The sequence below is a fragment of the Squalius cephalus genome (assembly GCF_949319135.1).
Source record: "Squalius cephalus genome assembly, chromosome: 7".
NCBI lineage: Eukaryota > Metazoa > Chordata > Actinopteri > Cypriniformes > Leuciscidae > Squalius > Squalius cephalus.
Genome location: NC_137128.1, coordinates 32,580,342 through 32,603,100, shown reverse-complemented (window position 1 = coordinate 32,603,100; position 22,759 = coordinate 32,580,342). Strand labels below are relative to the sequence as shown.

The 22,759-nt window shown below is 36.8% G+C and overlaps 1 protein-coding gene across 4 annotated transcripts in view; it reads right to left on the bottom strand.

Moving 5' to 3' along the window:
- The window catches only part of tnr (tenascin R (restrictin, janusin)), a 207,908-nt gene that overhangs the window by 19,387 nt on the left and 165,762 nt on the right, over positions 1 to 22,759 (bottom strand). For 3 of the 4 annotated variants that reach the window (XM_079875803.1, XM_079875802.1, XM_079875804.1), the window contains exons 7-17: positions 22,157 to 22,272; positions 20,224 to 20,374; positions 15,716 to 15,985; positions 15,320 to 15,505; positions 14,390 to 14,479; positions 13,901 to 14,164; positions 11,396 to 11,662; positions 7,920 to 8,039; positions 7,697 to 7,840; positions 4,293 to 4,412; positions 3,214 to 3,357 (exon numbers count right to left, since the gene is read on the bottom strand). In XM_079875803.1, coding sequence (XP_079731929.1) covers positions 3,214 to 3,357; positions 4,293 to 4,412; positions 7,697 to 7,840; positions 7,920 to 8,039; positions 11,396 to 11,662; positions 13,901 to 14,164; positions 14,390 to 14,479; positions 15,320 to 15,505; positions 15,716 to 15,985; positions 20,224 to 20,374; positions 22,157 to 22,272 — 1,872 coding nt within the window. The remainder of the gene's footprint in view (positions 1 to 3,213; positions 3,358 to 4,292; positions 4,413 to 7,696; positions 7,841 to 7,919; positions 8,040 to 11,395; positions 11,663 to 13,900; positions 14,165 to 14,389; positions 14,480 to 15,319; positions 15,506 to 15,715; positions 15,986 to 20,223; positions 20,375 to 22,156; positions 22,273 to 22,759) is intronic. The other variant, XM_079875805.1, reaches the window with a different exon arrangement.

Here is a 22,759-nt window from a genome sequence, read left to right as displayed (position 1 = left end):
CCTTTGACAGATAGAACAGTTTGACCAAAGTTTGTTTTTCTATGTGGGATTTCTATGTCTCCTCTAAATGAAGCTCTGGTACAACGACCTCTGTCAGACCTTGGTTTAATAAATAGAGAGAGTGAAGGTGGGGCTAATCCATGAAAAACTTTATAAATTAAACAGCTATATTTAAAATTAATAAAATTTTCAAAATTGAGCAAATTGTATTTTTCTAAAATATTACACTGATGGTATGACAGAGGTTTTTGATCAAGTATTTTTATAGATTTTTTAAATAACTTTTCTATGGGTTTTAAAATTGTGTTTCCAGTAAGTGACCAGGTAGTGATGCAATAATCTATGTGCGAAAATATCATTGAATGTAAAAACATTTTAGCGGAATTAATTGTCATTGATGGTCTAATTTGTTTAAAATTATGTAGATTGAATTTAATTCTGTTCGCTATAAGTTTGATGTGTTTTTTAAATGAAAGTGTTGAGTTCAGTGTTACCCCGAGGTACTTGAACTCCTCTACAATATCAAGTTCCACTTCCCCCAGGAACACATTGGACCGCTCTAGTTTTATGGGTTTTTTTGTAAAGAACATAGCAACAGTTTTCTTTTTGTTCAATAGTAGGCAAGATTTAAGCAGCCATTGCTGTATATTCTCCAATGCTGATGTGAGGATGTATGATTGTGTGCTTTTAGCAGATGTAAAAATGACCGCATCATCAGCATACATTTGAAAATGGACTTTTTCACAAATGTTTGGCAGATCATTTATATAAACAGAGAACAATACTGGTCCCAAAATTGAACCTTGTGGGACCCCTGCTGAACATTCAAGGTGAGGTGACTTAGTGCTACCAACACTCACAGATTGTCTTCTGTTGGACAAGTAAGATTGAAACCAAACTAAAGCATCTTCTGCAAAGTTGAAGTGAGTCAGTTTAGACAGAAGGGCTCGATGATCTACAGTATCGAACGCCTTCTTTAAATCCAAAAAGACTGCACCAACACATGTGGTTTTATCAAGCAACGATTTCACTGTTTCTATAAAGACACAGTTTGCCGTCTCAGTAGAGTGATTTTTACGAAACCCAAATTGCATGGGATGCAGAAGAGAAGGACCACGGCTGAGATGGTTATTCAGCAGCTTGGCGATCCACTTTTCTGCAACCTTAGATACGACAGGGAGGATGCTGATGGGGCGATAATTTGAAATATTTGTTTTGTCGCCTGATTTAAATATTGGTGAGACTATGGCCACCTTCCATCCTGATGGAACAACTGCCATTTTAATTGATAGATTGATCAAATGTGTTATTGGGCACACTAGCGCATCCCTGTGTAATTTTAAAAAATGTGTGTCAAGGCCATATGCATCTTTGGCCTTTGAGGGTTTCATAGACTTAATAATGTTAGATACTTCCAAATCAGTTATCTGCTCTAATCTAAAAACCGGCTGTCCAGGATCAATAGGCTTACGAGCTATCTCTGAGGAACTAAACATTTGTGTTATTTCATTGACCAAATTAATAAAGAAATTATTGAATTCAGTTGCTAATTCTTTTGGATTATTTATAAGTTTGCTGTTAACTTTTATTTCCAATCTATCATTATCTATTTTATTTTGCTTTCCAGTTAGTTTATTAATATTTTGCCATATTAGTTTACCATTGCCATTAGCACTTTTAATAACATCCATGAAGAAATTTGCCTTGGCTTTACGTAAGGTATGAGTTGTTTTATTTCTCATTGAAGTAAATCTTTGCCTATCAGTAGTAAGACCAGATTTTAAGAACACTTTAAGTAATATGTCTCTTTCTTTAATAAGTATTTTGCATTGATTATTAAGCCAGGGTAAATGATTTCCCTTTTTTTTACCTTTTCCTCTTTTTATAAAAGGTTCCATAACATCCGCAATTTTAGCATTAAGCATCTGGGAATTGTTTTCAATATCATTATCAGAAAACAATTCAGACCAATTTACTTCATTTAGAAGAATATTAAGATTTTGATGCAGATGTTTTGGGATAAAATTAAAATGGTTATTACATTTAAATGAGTTAAATCGCTTTTTACTTCATTTTCGGGAGACAAATACAATATTATGGTCAGAAAGCCCGGTAATGAGGTTGTATGTTTTGCCAATCCTCTCAGCATGATTTGTGAATAACAGATCTATTAGAGTTTCTGAGTGGCTTGTTATTCTGGTTGGTGTTTTTATCATTTGTGTTAAATTAAAATAGTCAGTAATTTGTTTAAGAGTTGTTCGTTCCCTCTTTACATTCCAATTTTTATTAAAATCACCCATTAAAATAATTTCCTTGGTTTTATCACAGTGAGTGAGGACAAGTTTAAGTTGTTCATAAAAATCATTTTTCGCTGTGGGCTTTCTATATATACACACTATAACAAAAGACATTGTTGCAGAAAGTGATATGTCAACACCTACACATTCCAATACAACTTCATTTGGCCATTCAATCATTGTGCATTTCAGAGTATTTCTAACATACATTATTACTCCCCCACCCCTCCCGTTTTTTCTGTCCTTTCTAAATACATTATACCCGGGCATATTTACAATAGCCTCAGGGGAAGAATGGGTTAACCACGTCTCTGAAAGTCCTAAAAAGTCAATATTGGAACTGCACAGCAAATGTTCCAGTTGTTCACGTTTTGGTTTCATACTGCGTATATTCAAGTGTCCGCCGAATAGTCCCTTTACTTTCGATAACGGATCCCAAACTACCTTTGCCTGATTTAATGTGCGAAAAATTTTATTAGTTCTGTGACGTTTGAAGACTGGATTCCTAATTTGTTTTGTTGGAGGAGTCTGTTGATTAAAATTGCAAGAGTCAGCGACAGTTGTTTGTGTTAGCAAAGTCACATGCTCACCAGTGCACGCTCAAGAGAGACTTCTTGAGTCTCTCCATCTTTGTCTGACTCCAGTTTGAACATAAAAGGCTGAAAGTTTTTTTTAAATTTTCAATGCATGTCTGTGTGAGGTAATCGGAGATGCTAACACATGAGTTCTAGAAGCTCCGCCCTCTGTGCCGGGAGCAGCAGCTCATTTGCATTTAAAGGGACAGACACAAAAACGGTGCGTTTTTGCTCACCCTTTAAAAAGTGACCATTTTAACATGCTATATAAAAATATCTGTGTGGTCTTGACCTCCTCTAGTCTTTAATTAGAACACAGGGCACAGAGATGTTGCACTTACGTGTGACAAAGTTGGCGATGACAGTGCCACTGGTGAGAGGACCTTTGGTGGCATAAAGGGCCAGTGAGTAGGTGGTGCTGGGAATGAGCTGACTCAGCTGGTGCTCCTGCTTGCTACCCTCCACTAAGAAGGTGTCTGCCGTAACTGGAAAGATAAGTTCCATTAGTGCAGATGCAAGGGAAAAACTTTTGCAAATATTCTTGGATTTTTTACTTTATTTTAATAATTAGAAAAAAAAATCATGCATTATAACTGAAATTCAAATATTAACTGAATTGGCATTTAAATAGCAAACATTACACATATGTGGCGACAACAGTTTTATCATACAAAAATACTCAAAATTACAATACCTGACTGTATTAATATGACCATGAACTGCATTGGCTCACCAATATACAATATTATTAACATTAATGACAAGTTTGGTTTCTAAATGTACTTTTCAGATGGTTTCATTCTCTCAGAAGACAAATAATCTGTGGTCAGCACAAACCATGTTTATCCTCGATGTAGGTGAGACCATTTAACATAGTCTTGATTGTATTTTTCACTTGTTTATTTATTTATTTTTTACCTGGCATAAATTTGCTGATGATTTTTTAAAAGGATGACAAGCAAACTGTCCATGTTGGCATCTACCTAATTTGGCAAGCTTCTGCTAAGTTAAAGATTGATTGAATGATCTCAAAAAACAAAAGATACGAGAAGCTTTTTCTTTGACCCTTTTAAAAGTTGATAAGCCAATTTATCCTAACTACCATCCTAACTACCCATGATTATATGGTTAATTGTTTATATTTATTTTATATTTTATATTTCTTATATTTTTATAGTTTATATTTTATTAATGCAATTGAGTGAGAACCATTTGCATATGCGCATTGTTTTGTTTTGGTTTTTTTTCTCTGCTGCCTGCAGACCTGAAATGGCAAAGCAGCCTATCTTTGTCCATGGGAAAATAAGTTACATTTCCCTTAGTGTTTAAGGCTCCTGCTTTTGGGATGTGATTTAAAGAGTAAATGATGCTGATGAAAGTTTTACAGAGATGTGTTTCCCTTCATCAGGCCTCCACATACCTTGGTTACGGGTGAGGGTGAGCACGTAGTTATCAACACTGGAAACAGGGGCGTTCCAACGCAGCAGAGCCCCCTGAGGTGTGACATTCAATGCAGTGAGCTCCATAGGCATGTCCATAGCTGTGTGGAACAGAAGATTGCGTGCAGGTTACAGACAGACAGTCTTAGATAAGCTAAGCCAAGGTAATTGGCAGCCGTCTAATCTTCACCTTTTTTTTCCCTGTGCAAACGATATTCAGCGGCAATTTAAAATTAGAGCACCTCAGCAGCTTGGAACTAATTTGTTGTGATTATCTGGCTGAAGAAGATCACAATTTCCTTAATTAGCCGACATAGAGGGGGAAATTAGACAGTCAAATGTGTGCAGAGCTCATTCTCAATAGCATTTCCATACAAGTGAGTAATGAGAAATGTTGTTCTCAGTAATCCTCTATCCATGCTGTGACTTTCACAGATGGCCTTTCTTTTTTCAGACAGGAAAAATCTCACTCTCCTATTTGCACTGTGGCGTATGTCCTCTAAGATGAGGTCAGTGGACTGTAATCGCACATTACCATCTTCCCATCCTGTCCCTCGTATTTTTGTTCTGCCAGCCTCTCTTGCAATAGCCATATCACTTCTACAGCTGTAGAGATCTGACCCTCCCATTAGATTCTGTTGACTCTGTTCCAAGATATTGTAGGCCCTCTCACAACCTTCCAGAGAAGCTGATCTCAGTTGCCTGACAGCAGTTCAGAGGCAAAATCCCTCAATTCCTCATCGCACCTTTCCCTCGCTCTGCTTTACGGTGTCTTGACATGCCCTGCACTGACAGACTAGGAGGAGGATATTAGTTTTCCCTTATGTAATGAAAGTGAACTTGATGATCCCCAGTAGGTCATTAGGCAGAGCTGTGAACCAGATATCCATGAACCAGATCCATCATGTTATACCATCCCCTCTTGTCACTCTTTACATTAAAGCTGAAATAAGCCAGACTTTTCTCTATATCCAATTATTATTACACAGCTCTATGGAATACTTGATTCTGATTGGTCAATCGCGCCATCCAGCAGTATGTCCTTCCCCGATAACAACCGCTGAAAACAGATAACACAGGCTCATCCGGGTTACTGAAGTCAGCAGCGATATACGCTTGCTAGGAACGGTTTTACTTTGTGGAAGTTATGCGTTTGGTGAGCTAATAAAATATGAAAACTCAGTCGAATCAATATTTTGTGTACTGTTATTTAATAATGTCATCCAGTATCGTGGACTCGCTCTCTTGTTTCATGCAAACACAGCTGCCGTCATTTTGCGACTATTTTTTTGTACACTGTTGGATTATAAGATAACAAACAGGTATGGTTTTAAAACAGTTTCATCTCAAATCAATATCTCTTATCCCCATAATTATAATTATTTATTATATGTGGTGTATGCTGTGTAATAAGTGGTATGACTGCATGGTATTCCTTAAATGTCTGTCTAGTTTGAACTTGCCGCGCTAGCAACTGCTCTCTCCGTGAAAGCTTTGCGTTTAAAAACCTAATAAAATGCTTCGACTCAGATCAATATTTCGTGTCTTATTATTTACATATTTCGCAAGTAGCCATGTAATAAGCGCCCTTCAGCCTGATAAAAGACATCTCCGCTTCGCATCAGGGTCCTCATCACCCGCATCAGGGTTATTCTGAGATAGCAACCGGCTGGATGTACATTATCCCTTACATAATAAGCTGTTTCCAAAAGATGCATTTTTTAAAAGAGGATCTACTTGTCACTTTGCATTGTTACAGCACTGGCAAGATTTGTCAACACGGGGAGCTTGCGATTGTTTGCATGTCATATTTTTATTAGCTTTGAACAAAACTGTCAGGCTTTAAGTTGCAATGGGGAGTGTAGCTGTGTTCTGATGTATAGGCACACACTTCCTTAGTAGTTATTAAGCAAGTCAGCAGTCTTTAAGCAAAGGCCAGCATCTGTTTGTTCTATTGTACTACATCCATTGATATGACTAATTAGTTAACTTCCAAGGCTCAAGACATAGACTAATTAATTCATTTCAGTGATATAATGCACAGCTGGGACAAAGACCTTTCCTGGAGATTTGTCATTTGAGACGCAAAGTTAAATATTCCTATGTTTAATCTAAAGCACTATTCTATTATCAAGTCAAGCTTTTAAGATTAAAGCAATACACCAAGAAAAGGTTCACTTGGCTTTCATAATTATTTTATTTATTATATTTATTTATTTTCTATATTATATACACAAACACTACAAATAAAATATATACTGTAATTATAAACACTAAAAATATTTGTATATATACACAAATATATAGTTATAATAATAATCTAAAAACACAGTAAAATACATAGATAATTATTTTTCAACCATTTCTATACTACCGTTTAAAAGTTTGGGGTCAGTAAGATTTTTAAGGTTTTTGAAAGAAGTCTCTTGCGCTCACCAAGGCTCCATTTATTTGATAAAAAAATACAGTAAAAACAGTGATAATGTGAAATATTATTACAATTAATCCTGTGATGGCAAAGTTGAATTTTCAGCAGCCATTTCTAATATGCTTATTTGCTGCTCAAGACACATTTTTCATTATTACCAAAAACGTATTGTTGAAAACTGTTGTGCTGCTTAATATTTTTAGGAAAACGTGATCATTGTTTTTTTCAGGATTATTTGAAATAGAAATCTTTTGTAACATTATAAATGTTATTTTTACTGTGTTTATTAATGCACCCTTAATGAGTAAAAGTATATATATATATATATATATATATATATATATATATATATATATATATATATATATATATATTTTCTGTACACACACGCACGCACGCACACACTTACATTTTACACTACTTAGAATAATCCTCATTAGAATGATCAAGAGTATTAATAAACAGGGTGAAGATCAAATTTATGCACAACATATTGTGCATCTGATGGAAATTTTCTGCAAAAGAAAGATCTGTACATGTAAGTAAGAACACTTATCAATTATGAGTGAATGAGACACAATCCATTCATAGTACTAGCTGCCTGTCACCGCCGTGTGGTGCTGTTCAAGTACGATGGCAGGTGAGCATCCCCGCTGATCACTGATTCCATTAGTAAAATTTCATTTCACTTCTGCAAATGGCTGGCAGCCTCCCAGAGGACGGGCGGAACGCACAGGGTGAGAGATGGCACTCATCACATGGTAAATGATGTGCATCATTCCTCAGTCTGTCATCCATGTTTCTATCAAATCAAAGTTCTGTGACGAACGAGGCTATGAGAGCACATCCTTCACGAAATACCAAAAGACATTTCCTAGGGTAAATTACAATACATGTCTGGAGAATGTGCAGTAGCATATGATTAGTCTCTGAGTAATTGACTGAGAGCAGAAATACCTGTGAACACAGTAGTGGTGATGACCTTGCTCTCTTGACTTCCTCTCACTGCGTTCAGCTTGATCTCGTACTCCATTGCTGGGTGGAGGCTGGTTAGGGTGTAGTTGGTGACATCATTGTCAATCACCACATTGTCCATCCTGCCTGTGAGGCGATTACAAACAGTAATGCTGGCTTATTTGTCTTTGTTCAATATGCTTTAAATATACTGCGGAGGAATTACCTTTTGGTGATTGGTAAGACATTTTGTAGTAATCAAAGGGTGCGAGTGGTTGAATCCATGATATGGTTACAGATTCCTCAGTGACATACAGCACAGTCATGTCTCTGGGAGGATCCATTCCTGCATCATGGGGGACAAGATGACCATGAGTGAGAAATAAAATATATTTGATTTAGATCTACACTACCGTTCAAAAGTTTAGGGTCAGTAATGTTTTTTTCTGAAAGAAATTAATACTTTTAATGATTAATGATGCATTAAATTGATCAAAAGTGACAGTAAAGACATTTATAATGTTATAAAAGATTTCTAATTCAGAAAAATTATGTTTTTTTGAACTTTCAAAAAATCCTGAAAAAAAATATACCACAGTTTCCACAAAATATTAGGTAGCGGAACAAAATCAGCATATAATGATTTCACTGAAGACACTGAAGACTGGAGCAATGGCTGATGAAAATTCAGCGTTGCCATCACAGGAATATGTTGTGTTTTAAAATGCATTAAAATAGAAAATGGTTATTTTAAACTTTAATAATAATTCATAATATTTCTGTTTTTACTGTATTTTTGGAACAAATAAATGCAACCTTGGTAAGCATAAGATACTTCTTTCAGAAACAATTAAAAAATCTCACCGACCCCAAACTTTTGAACAGTAGTTTAAGTGTACAGATGGTGCTCTCATAAAATCAGCACTTGATAACGTTACACTGATTGTAGAAATGCACTATTCACAGTTAGACATGATTATCTTATTCAGGGACTGAACATTTCCAATAACAGGGAACTACCAAGACAAAATTAGCAGTATTAATTTGGTCTTGTGATCTCAAGGCGTCTGCACCTATAAGGTGCTGAATGTAAAATAAATATTATATAAACATATAATATCATTATATAAAACATTATACAATTGATTAATATATTGTTATTATTATTATTATTATTATAATATAGTCTCCATTGTATTTGCATGCTTCATTTGTTATTCATTTCAATGGACTAGTCATTGTAATTCTTTTCTTTTTTCATGTCATTTATTTCCTATTTATGTTTGCCAACAGGCCCTAGAGAGGAGGAGGAGTATGAGTATGCTGGACAAACGACACTCTTCACAAGGACATTTACATTGTTATTGTCTGCCGCTGTCCAGCAGGGACTCTTTCATGATTTGTTTATCTGTCCCAATAGCTCTTAGCATCGCAAAAAGCAAAGGTTAGACTGCCTCTGAAGAAACATCTTAACAGACTAACAGTGGTTCTGGAGCTTTCTGACAATTGAAAGGGAAATAAACAGATTTACTCCTGCAATTATTGAAGTGGCCAGTCCTTAAAGCCAGTGGAAAGCCATTCACACCTCCCCATATTCATTAGACTAATGCATTCAATTCATAAACTCTGGGTTGCAATTCATAAACAGGTTGTCAACCTCATTTAAATGCTTTCAGGGTAAAATATTCCTCAGTAAATGAGTCGTGATTATTCATGTATGCATATCTTAATTTATTTTCCACTCTCAGCAGAGCAGTCAATAAATATATTTTCAGACTTTGAATAAAGGGCACAAAGAACTTTTTTTTTTTCAGCCCATTCCATCTCCATTTATTCCATTTCTTATTGTTGATCATATGGTGACCTTCTTTACTTATGTTAATGTAGAGTGTTAATGAGTGCAAATATGGTTTCTAACTAAAGCAGGAACATGTTGAAAATGTACTTAACACATTTCTAAGCAAACAGGCTATAAAACACACTAGACGGCAAAAGGTGCAATTACTTAAAGTGCTCACGCACAAATCATGTCATTATAATAATAATATCATGTGAAGTAAAAGTTGAAACTTTTACTTTTTTTTTTTTTTAACTAATCAAGCTGCTGTGCAGGTGTTCCTCTGCAGAGCTCATTTCTATGTTTAGAAATAGCTCCGAGACAATATCTCCTTTGGCAACTGCAAATATCAGTTCACTGACAGAAAAGCTGAATAAGTCTTGACACCTCCATATTCAGAGAGAGGTAATTAGGGGAGGATTACACACGGTTGAATTAATTAAGACACAAAATGGTGAGAAATCTGCTGTGCAGCTGTGTGCAAGCATCATAATGGGGAAATCCAGCAGGTAGAGACGGGATCTTGTTTTGCGCATGCACACAAATGACTGTCTAGTGAAATTAATAAAACTGAAACAAATTGTAAAAACCTTAAAGTGTTCCCTAAAAAAAATAAGCACTGTGAATCTAGTGTGAGGATGCAAATGCAAGCACTGCATTCCATTGTGAAGTACAATTTTAATTTTTCTTTACAATACAGATCGTTCATTCTCTTGAAATTTCTGTAATTTCTGTAAACATCCCTGTAATTTCTATTAAGCCAGAGAATTTTATTCACATCAAACAACACAAGTTTCTCAAGTGATAAATTTAAGGAAAGAACAGTGTGAATGGCGAATCCATAAAAGGCACAAATGTAGTTCAATATCACTGCAGGCCTCTTTTATTGCTCTTTGTCGTAAGGTTGCGGTTGAACACTTTTTATATCTAGGAAGAGAAGAACTCAACAACTGGATTCAGAAATGGAGAATATGGTAATAGGCCACCATCCATAAATAGGTTTTCACTGATGACTCTTATATAAATAGCAAAGTCATGATAGTTGACAATTTCATAAATTGAACTTCCTGTATTGTGTGCATTTCAAACCCAGCAGGTCTCAATATGGTGCTATTTGACAGCATACCATCATGTGCTTTTGAGAATATGGTATTTTAGTTGAATGTGTCGACTGTTTTTGAATGCAAGAAGCATGGATCAGAGAAATTTGAAATGTTTCATGAAAATGGTGCATGTACCATTTGAACGTGGTGCATGTACCACTTTAGTGTACCATTTTAACAGGGTTAACATTCTTATTTGCATAATTGCAGTGTCAGTGTCATTGGACGAACACAGCAGCAATCCGTTGACATAAAGTCTCAAGTATTGCACATCCTTATTTAATAAATTGGCGACTCTACTCTCAAGTTTTTCCTGAACAGACTTTTCCGACTATAAAGGAAAAAACGATATGGCCTCTTCTTCACTCCAACTGTTGTGTTTTCCGTTGCCATTTGCCGCCTCAAACGTTTATGCAACATGCTGCGTTTCCATGACTGTCCAAAGCATGTGAATATAAGGCACGCTATTGGCTGTCGCTGTAACATTCTAACACTGTATTGTTTCACACAAGTGTGTAACGTTCCTCTAGCCTGAGTTAAAAGCAAGGTTTAGAACGACAAAAACCTGGGGTTAAGCACAGTGTGAAAAGCCCTTCTGTTTAGGAAAAGTGCATGTGGAATTGCTTTGAGAGCATTGGCCTTTGTGTAAAATGTGTTAACTCAATTAAGAAAGAAAAAAAAAATCAAACATTAAATAAACACACTTAACTCCCTCAGACATATTGTATAAATAATATCCTTGAACATCATTAGTATTAATACCTGTTGTAATTGAGCCTATAACTGGCTTTGAGGTCACATTGCCGTGCATTGTAACCAAGGTAACAGTGTACCGCCTGCAGGGCAGGAGACCAGTGAGGGTGATTCTGGTTTTGGACCCGTCTAGAGCTATTTCAGAATCATCACTGGAGTCCTGGGCACTGTAGTTCAAGATGAATGCGTCAGCAGGCGGTGCCGGTGCACTCCACGCCACAGTCAATGAATCAGATGTGACTTCAGAGAAGAAGAGCTGCGTGATAGGGCGGAACCCTGAAATTGAATGACAACAACGATATTACGAAATGCTTGCTCCTGTGATCAAAGATCTCTTAAATGATTGGCACATCCTCACAGGAAGGAGGAATGAAGAGTACAAGAATGAAAAACAATGAGGTGATTGGATGTAGTTTGCAGAAGAGATGCAGTCAGATAATAGATATCAAGCAAAGGATGGAAACTGAATGAAGAAAAAAAGTGGAAAATGCTGATGAAATATTATACAATCTTGATGCTGTAGATATAAATGTGTTGATGGACCAGGCCAAAGCAAGTGAGTGACTGATAACAACAAAGACAAGATGCATAAGGAAGATAAAGTCTGAAAGGGTTATTTCTTTGGTAGATGTAAAATAATAATAATCAAAATGTAGCAGTGAAGCAGTGTTTTCCAACAAGGGATTCTCCAAACCACATTTTATGATAGAAATGTTAAATTAAATTAGAGCTGTTAATTTAATCCAATAATTTAGCGCATTAATTACAGAAATAACAGTGGAATAAAAAAATATGCAATTAACCACGCCCCCTGACACATGTGTAAATCCCATAAAAAGGGATTTATTTTTTACCACAGGAGCGCTACTACAGCCAACAAACCTCACCAAACCACACTACCGAGAGCAGACAGAGCCATTCACGCAGGATGCACTCATGGATTCAAAAACAGCTGGACAGAGTGCAGAATGAAACCAGAAAAAAGAATGAAAGAGAAAGCAGGGTTCTCAAACCTAATTTTCAAAGTTGAGCGTGACATGTCGTCATAAAAATAAGGCATTCAAGATGTGATGCAACAGCCAAAGACTTGCATGTCTACATAGAACAATAAAAATAATAATACTTTTAAAAAAAAATAGCAGATGGAATACAAAAACATGTCCAGCTTTTAGGTTAACATCAGATGTGTTGACAAAATCAATTATAAAATGGACTGTAGATTGCAGGCCAGTGATAGGCTTATGATCAATGATATGAAAATATAAATGTCTATTTAATAATTTACTTGTCTACCACAACAATGTCTTTGAATCATTTTCTCATAACGTTAAAATATATGCAATTTATTGTTTACGATGTCTTTTGCTTATTTTTATTCATCCCTATGTAAAGGGATAGTTCACTTTGAAATAAAAATTTGGTATGTTTTAGCTTACCTCAAGGGCATCCAAGATGTAGGTGTCTTTTTTTCCGCAGTAGTTTAAATTTTGATATTTTTAGGTCAAACCGTTCTTGTCTGTTAGTCATTTAATGCAGGTCTGTGGTCACTGTCTCAAAGAGCATGCACAGAGTCCAAATTAAAACAATTCCCCATCGTCCAAATTAAACAATTCCCCATCGTAAGTACACATTGATGGCCTAAGACACGAAACGAGCGGTTTGTGTGAGAAAACAAACAGCATTTATATCGTTTTTACCTCTTATACACAGCCACGTCCAAGTGATCTGAGGGCGCATCCTGGTGTGTGACGTGTACGCAGACTGGTGCATAGATATATACACTAGATGTCACCTTAAAGACATTCGTTCCAATGAACAGCCGTAGACAAGGCGACATCTAGTGTATATATCTATGCACCAGTCTGCGTACACGTCATACACAAGGATGCGCGCGGTAAGCTAAAACATACCAAAATTTTATTTCAAAGTGACCTATCCCTTTAAAATATAAGAAAATTAAAACAATTTTAATTTCATACTTTTTTTATTATGGCTATCAACAAATCACATGATCTTATTAGTAGACATCAAGCAAATGATGGAAATTGGATGAATAAAAGTGGAAAATGGTAATGAAATATGATAAAATCTTGATGCTGTAGATATATAAGTGTTGATGCGCCAGGCGAAGGCAAGTGAGTGATAACAACAGACAAAATGTCACATAAGCAAAATGATTAAATATGTTCAATTGACTGATAACCCTGGGAACCCCTGAAGTAAAGGACATATGAATTTTGAATTTTGATGAAGGATGATTAGAATTGACTAGAAATGAACCTGCTGTGGGAAAAAAAAAATCTACATGAGCTGTTAAATCTTCTTTGCACATTGTTGACACTGAAGCAAAAGTCTTACTTCCACACCATGCTGCATTACTCATGCAATTATCGGAGAGATTAACGAGAGACTTCTGCCCAAAACTGACATGACATGTCATGAGGCAGTGGTGAGGCAATGCTTTGGACACTCAACAGTGATTCCTGTACTCGAGTTCCCAAAAGATCAAATTACCTGTGAAAGCATCGATAGTAGCTGCAGTGCTCTGCTGCCTGCCTCTCTGTGCTGCGACTGTAATGCTGTACTCTGTGCCCGGCTCCAAGCCTGTCAGTGTGGTGGTGGTGATGTTCTTGGGCACCGTTAGCTCAGTTGTGACTCCAGTGGAGGATGTGTAGGTCACCCTATAGTGATCAATAGGCCCCTGCACTGTGCCCCACAACAGCTTGATGGTGTTGTCAGTGGAGGCTGTGACTGTCAAATCCAAGGGGACATCCAGATCTAAAGATAAAGAGTATACTGTGGCTGTTTAAAGGTTTGTAATGGGAGTATTACACTGTTTGGTTCAGTAAACATATTTTTATGCCATCACAAACATCATATATTAGTTCTACTGGCAAAAACAGATTTGCACGGTCAGCAGCAGAAATACAAACTCCATACTATTGAAAATAAATTTATTTCACTGTGATCTGGCAACGGTAGACCCATAATCTTCTCGCTTACCCGTTCTGGCATTCATCGTTGCCGGGGTGCTTTGGTTGGCACCTACAACAGCTGAAATTCCTATGCCATACTCTGTGCCAGGCAGTAAATCTAAAGGGGAAAGAAAGTGAAAGAGAAAAGGAAAGAGAGAGCTAAAAAAAATATAAATCAGTATATTTGGCAAATGAACAATATATTTTGTTGTCACTACATAAGTATAAAAATAGATTTGTGGGGGCTCAGAATTAACTCATAATGAGAAGGAAAACATCAGGAGCAACTGAATACCTTGATGTGACTTGTAATATCTTTGAGAAACAAACAAATAATTTCTTTTCAACACTTATTGTCAGAAATGTTGCTTACTTGAATAAAAGCTGTTAAAGAGAGAAAAAAAACAGTATGGCAGTACATTTAAAAGAGGATTCACTTTAAAGGTTTCCATAAAGTCCATGCATATCCAAATGTAAACAAAAGTGTACTACAACTGTATTTTGTGTGCAAATGTTTAAGAACACTTAAAAGATTACACTGACTCATCACCATTCACCATTACACTGGTTGATCACCATTCACGTTTTTTGGAGAAAATAGCGAGTTAATAAAATAAATGCCTTTATGATGTACTAAAAAAAAGACCTCAATTCATCAATAGACAAAAAAATATATATTTATATATTTAAAATGTTATGATTAATGTGAATGTGGGATGACATGGCCATGCTGTTTTATAATAATTTTCTACATGATCTACATGCCGGAGCACTGGCCATGAGGCTAACAGCTTCAACAGTTTTATTGAAAATGTTTTATTTATTTATTTTTTTATTTTTAAAATCTATTTACATTTAAGAGAAACCATTTTATTATAAATAAACCCATTTTAAATTGTTTTCCATATCCTATATATTCCAGTACTATGAAATAAAGGAAAGGTTAGGTTTGAGCTACCATTGAGAGTAGTTTTGGTGGTGGTGCCATCGTTGCGCGGGACAATGACTTTGTCATACTGATCGCCAGCCAGTGTGCTGTAGACCACACTGTAGCCTTCTACATCTGCCTCACTATTGTCCCATTCCAGCTCCAGGCTAGTGGAAGTTTTTGACAGCACTCTCAGGTTCTTTGGTGCATCGATTTCTGAGAAAAATGATTCAATCGATTATGAACTGGTCACTCAGATGGATCACAGAGAGCTAGAAATTGATGTCATGCATTGTTATCATGTTGCATTTTTGTAATTAAATATAAATGTTTACTTCTGTGAAGCAGACCTACTTCACTAAAAGATCTTTATTCTTTTAATTCTGATGAAAGATTATTTACACAGCCAGAACCGCTTTCTTTCACCTGTCGTGAACTCTGTGGAAATGGCTCCACTCTCACTGCCATTCCAGACTCCACAAACTGATACTTCATATGTGGATCCAGGCCTCAGTACTTGGAGAGAGTATTGGCTCAGAGTAGGCTGCAGGCGAAAGGTGGTCTTTGGTCCGTCCACCCCTACCAGCCCATACCGCAATATAATCTGGTCCACTTTAGCCTTGGGTGGGCTCCACTCCACAAAGGCAACCGTGTCGGAGATGTCTCGTACAATAAGAAGTGTTGGCCCATCGATTACTAAAGAAAAAAACATAAGAAAACATCAATAAAATGAGAAAAGTTTCTCAATATGCTTCAAGAGTTTTCAACCATGAGTCAGTGTACACCTGAGTGCCTGTAAAGCATGGAGAAGATATAGAAAACATACCAAATTGTCTTTTAAAACTCTGACATTTTAAACAGTTTTAATAAAAAAATAACTAATGATCTGATAAAAAAAAATCTAGCAAAGGATAAACATCCTTAAATCTGTAAAGGTTTAAAACTCTTGTGCAATAATATAGAAGAACATTGTAACATTGGCATTAAAGTTTTTTTTTTTGTTTTTTTTTGTGGCATATGAGCCTTGGGGAGTATTTAATGATTTTAATATACCGGTACTCTCTGTAAAAACATGAAAGTCTGGATGATTAAATACAGTGATGAATGATGGACATAAAAACTTCCCTGTTTTGTACTATTAAATACAAATGAAAATAAAATACAAATGAGCAAATATGTGAATTTGCTTAAAGCTTATTTTTTCCACACAAAAAGGCCTGAGCTATAGAACTAACATGGCTTATTGGATGTAGTCAAAATGCCCACAAAAAAGATTTTTATTGCTTTACTTCTTTATTTATCACATCATAAGAATATTACCAAAGTAATGGAGCAACATAAAAGTGGTGGCAAAACTTATTTAAAATGAGGAAGCACAATGTTGTAGGAATGTGCAGAACCTGATAACACTGAATTTGCAAGTTAAGCTTGAACTTTAAATATACTGAACTGTGACTGTCTGACATCTTAAAGGTGTAATTTATGTGGCACAAAAAGTACCAAAGAAATTGCGAAAATATACTCCCCCCCCCCCCCCTCTTTTGCCCTTTCCTCATCTATAAGTTGCTCATCAAAACTATAGACTACTATAATCTATCTAGCAAAAAATACTACTTTGACAGAAAACATGACAACATCAGAACACATGGAATGGCTGTCAATGGAGAAATATGCTTTTTATGGTTTTATTACAGCTAACTAGCCCATGCTAAGCAGCCAAACGCTGACCTCTTTGACCAAACAGGTAGTCCTGCGCCACTGGTTAAGTCAAAAGTTTCCATGTTGGACCACTCAAACCAAACAATGTTTGAAAACTGAGAGCCACAGTGTATACAATGAAGTCATATTAAACTGGAAAAGTATTTTAATATTGAGAATTACACACTTCACTTTTAACTTATCCATGTTTTCAAAGGACAGTTAATGAGAAAGTATTCACCAGATACTGACATCAGGCAAACACACAGTCAAGTGATTGAATCAAGTGGCCATGCTGAGCCTCCGACAGGCTCTTTTAATAAGATGCTAACTGGTTGTGTGAATAATTAACCTGCTTCTTTATATAGGGCAACATGACCATCTGCCTCAGAAACAAGTATTGTGAAGGAAGATGAACATCTCTGGTACTTTTGACCTCATCTCTAACCTCGCCCTCATTCTGCTGTGATATGTAAAACGCTACTAATTGGACCAGGTGAGACTGCACTGAATACCACATTTCCCTTTTAAAGAATAAGGCCAAAACATACAGTATATTGTGCATGATGCCACTGTAACTCTCTACAGGATATTACAACTACAAAATGTGACCGTTAATCAAACACTAGGGTTCAGGAGGAACCCCAAGCAAATGGGGAAATGATGTCACGTCATGTTCATGCATGGGAATATTTACTTTAAGTTCTTTGCACAGCCTATTCAATCCACAAGGGTGATTTCTTGGTTTTATTCAAGGCACACCAGCATAGACTCACTTTTAAGTCTAGTCACACCAGAGACCAGGCAATAGATTACTGTTTTGTTTTTTTTCTAAAATGTTGTATTTTAGCACTTAAGCATAATTACTGTGAAGCAGCTTGCAAACTCACGAGGAACCAAGCGTGTGCTTAGCGAAAACTCGTCTTCCTAGGATTTCTCCGGGGATAGATAAATCTTTGCACACATAAATAATTAAATGACATCAAATTTGTCTTTCTTTATCCAATAAGGTATCCGCAGTGGACATGTAAAATATTAATGGACTCGCATGCATAATTAATGTCTCTTTAATTATGCTCGACGGTGAGGCCCGTAGAAATTAATGGCGTTTTCACAGCAGACATGCAATTTCAATTGTCCATGGAAAGTTCAATTGAATCTAAACCTCCTGTCTGCAAGTGACAGAAGAAGAATTCTTGGGTGAAGTTTACATTAAGTGCATAATTGCTGGCAGACTCACCCATTCATCATGGTGACATTTTCCATTAGCTGAAGCAATGTGACACCTCCTTGCAGTTTATGCCTTTCCAGCCCAGTCTAGCCCCTCTCACACACCTTTTGAAAGGTGTTTACACACCTTCCTTTGTGAGTGCACTATATCACTCTATGTTTTTCTGCATGTCTTGTCAGACATATTTGCAATAGTGTTTTGTTCTGACAACAATGTCAGCTGAGTAACAGTAAAATGACTGTGTTCATAGTATAGTTTGAAGGTGAGCCCTCTGTTCAGCCTCACTGCTGCACTACACCGATTTCAGCACCAAGGACAGGGGGAAAACAACAGGACATGGCAGATGGGTGGAGGAAATCACTGCTCAAGCCACTTCCAACTTGTCAACTCCAGCTACAAAAGAGACACTAGTGACTCAGCTGGCTGAGTAACCTGAAGGGAAAAGCACTTCACATTGTTCTCTCTTTCATCTTCTCTGAGCACAGAATGCAACGTTAAACTAACCCCCCTGCACTGTGCATCCATCTGAGGAGCATTTGTTTGCTTTGCAAACTTTTGTCTCCATTAATGATGAAGCATCCTGTTCTACAATTCCACATTGACAGCATCTATGCTATCTATCACAAAACTTGCTTGCATGACGAGCATAATTAATTCAGACAACTATGGATGACAAAAGTATCAGTCGATACTAATGACGTCTTTTTATAATTTTTTTTCATATTACATTATCTATAATAATTAGTGCTGTCAAACGATTAAAATATTTTATCGTGATTAATCGCATTAATGTCATAGTTAACTCGCAATTAATCGCACATTTTTATCTATTCTAACTGTCCCTTGATTTCTTTTTGTCCCATTATTTTTTTCTCATTTTAATGCTCTTATCAACTTGGAAAAGTGGATCGGCTTGCTTTGTGCAAATGTTTTTTTATTGAAAACAACACTGGCATATACTGTAGTGTTAAATTTCACACTAACATTCTCACTTGGAGCAAATAATCGCATCAGAGAATTTGCATTCGCGTCAAGTGGTATTTCAGACTGGACGTGCTGTGATGATAGCTCAGTTCACAACGACAAAACACACAGATCACTTTGGTCTTGTCAATGGAACCATTTGGCAACTTTTTAAAAGTAAACTTTCCATTCAGAATCTTATTGGCTCGCCATCCACTCAAAACGTAACGTTAGCCTACTACTCTTTGGCCGGCTCGCAAGCCCAAACAAGTGTGTGCGGCGTGCCTGTCGTTTTGTTTCCGGTCTAGCTAGATCCGGTGTGGTGTTGTAGTTTTTCTAACGTAACTAGTTGTTGCAACAGCATGTGAAAAAAACGACAAAGTTTGTTAGGCCAAAAAGAACATTAATCTCGTGATAAAAAAAATGTACGCCGTTAAAATGGGTTTGCGTTAACGCCGTTAATAACGCGTTTAACTGACAGCACTAATAATAATATAATATAATATTAAATAATATAATATAATATCTATTCCAAAAAGCAAGCCTATTTTAACAAGTGGACAAGAAGTGTCCAGTCAGTGTTTATTCCTCAATGTCATGTTGGAACATGGTGGAACATTTCACAACTGAAGACAGACCTCATTCCTATACAATTAATTACCACAATAATGCATTGGAGCCATGAAAATGTTCGTCCTTGGAAACAATTACTGTATAATGTCCTGAAGTCACACTATGGAATCTTTCACAGAACTTCTTGATACAATTTTTGCAATATAATGTCATTACAGGGTGAAAAGAGAAAATGGATATATTGGGAGGCACTCTAGTTACAGTAGGTCATTACAAATCAAAGAACTATTGAGTTATTGGAGAATGAAACAGTGAGGCGTGGGTGTTTCTATAGCTAACAATGCCAAGGTCATGGATGTGACTCCCTGGGAACACAAAAAACTAAGCATATAACCTGAATGCACTGTAAATTGCTTGGAATAAAAGTCTGCCGAATGCATAAACGTAGTATAATGAGTGAGAGGCGTACGTGTGATAACGGTTGCAGTAACAGGCAGGCTCCTGCCTTGGTCTTTCAAGGCCACCAGGTTGACAGTGTATTCTTCCCCAGGCCTCAGCCCTGTTTGGTGGAACGATGTGATGGTACTAGGTAGTTGTGCTGTCATCCCTCCATCATTGTCCTTTGGCATTCAAAAGACACAAACAAATACAGAAACATCACATTTCACAATTCTGGCATCAGAGTGCAGGCAGGCATGCAGGAACAAACAGTACACCGCTTGAATCAACAGAGATTGTTTTCAGAAAGCAGTCGGCTGTGTAAAAAAAAGAACCTACTGGAATTTCTGTGCAGATGTGTTTCGCCAGATGTTTAATGTATTGAATCAAGTTTTGTTTCCCCCCCCCCCAACTTGCTTAGCAGAGAACTTTGAGAGCTGCATTGCACCCCACAAGACATCAGCTTATTAAATCAGGCAATATCAAAGTGCTTGAGGGTTTTAGAAGATGTGACTGTTCTAAATGTATGTTCTTTGCCATTGACCCTGTGAACGCACACTTGTCTCTGCCCTCACATCCATTACAATATTGTGGAAAATCAGAATGGCTCTTACGCTTTGTAGGATTAAATCCACAGAGGATATGACTTCCAATATGTCTTCTAATATGATTTCCCCAGTGGTGTGCCGGAGTTGGCACGGTACTCATAGAAAACCCTCTCACCGATGGAAGATTGAAGAGCACCATGATCAGCCCCCCAAAAAATCGGCTTCTTTGTATTCACTTCCTATTCTCCTGAAAGAGGCTTTTGACTTTGCAAGGTATTTTCTTCTTTCATTCCAAAAATGATGGATTTATGAGCTCACTTTGCCAGGGCATAGGCTATGGCTTTAGCTGAAAGCTAAGGCTATATTCATACTGCAAAGCCTCCTTTGAGTCTTAATGCTCAATTCTGATTTATTGCTCAGATCCAATTTCTTTGTGTAGCTCACATAATTTTTTTTAAATGTGGCAAATATCCAAGTATGAACTGGTAGAACAATAACAAAGAACAATAACAATAACAAAAACGGCTGTCCGTCTGTCCGTCCATCCATCCATCCATCCATCCATGACAGAAAACTGCACTCTTCAAATGCTCAATAAGAAGTGCGACTATTATTTGACTGAGCTTTCAGAACTGTCTGCAGATAGATTTGCCAAATCATCTGCTGGCTGAAGGAAGATGTTTGTGTAAACCATTTAAGTAAACCATAATCCCCACTTTACCGGTTTCCATTACACTCAAGCACACCTCTGATATGTCAGATCTTTTTGTTGGAGGGGAACATGATGTTTACAGATTCAATGGCTGGTCTTAATAGTAAAACTACAACTAAACAAAATGCCTCAGGGGCTCTGTTGCACATTTGCACATTTGTTATTATACATAGGGAGAGATGTTTCACCTTGATTTGAAATGACAGGTATGTTGCACAGGAAACATGCTGTTTTGCATACTTCAATGTCTCCCACTGCTATTTCATAATGAGACACCAAGCACAAGCTCCACATTTTGTTGGCATCTTCCTGTGAGGGTGCAGTCTGCACATGCTGAAAATGTTTTGTCCTTTCTCCAGATGGAACATTTGAAAGGGGATTAGTGAGAACATCTCTGCCTGGATGTATTGTTGTTTCTGCCATGATGCAAAAATAATTCTCTTTCAAACACGGACAGATTGACATTTATCATGCTGAGAGGCACCTGTCAGAAAACGAATAATCTTTGGCTTAAAAAGAAGCATTAATTTATCGGCTGTGCACAGATGTCTGTCAAAACCTCACACTGCAGTTTCCTTGTTTACAATGCGGTGGATGGTAAAGTCCACAAATGCTACAAGATTCCAAAACCTCTGTGTTGTTACGCCAAGAGCTACAGCAGGGGCAGAATCAAATGATGTGTGACCTTCTAAGGAAAGCCTTACCTTGGGAATGAAGCTTATTTCCCAACCATCAAACAAGTAGTCTAAGGGTTGCCACTGAACCTCCACGGATGTCTCCGTGATGGATTTGAAGAGTAAACCGTCTGGATTCGAGAGATCTAAAAGGTACAGATTGATGCATTATTGGCCTCCGTCCTGTGTGTGTTCAATAAATCAACATTTTTCTCAGCCAAGACAGATCTTTACTCTCAGCTTTTAGCTCTGTAAAAAAGAGGGCAGTGAGAGCAGATACAGAGCGGTTTACTATGCAGACATATTGAGGATTTATTCGATTTTTTTTTCCTCAGTTATTTTCAATATGCAGTGTGTCTTCAATCAGTTTACATTTATTTTATAACACATGGAGTCGGGAAACCCAAAGAATAGAAGTCTAAGGAAATAGTATTACAGTCATTTCACAGTACACAAAAGTGAACCTTCAGCCTTTTCAGTGTCAATAATCGTAAGAGCCTCCAGAGGATTTGAAAATAATTTCATGGAAACAGTAATAAAACACTATCTCTGCTGGGAGTGTTCTGCTTATTCCACATGTATGATGACATACAAAGGTTTGTAAGTAAGTGATAATGTACAGTCATACAATAA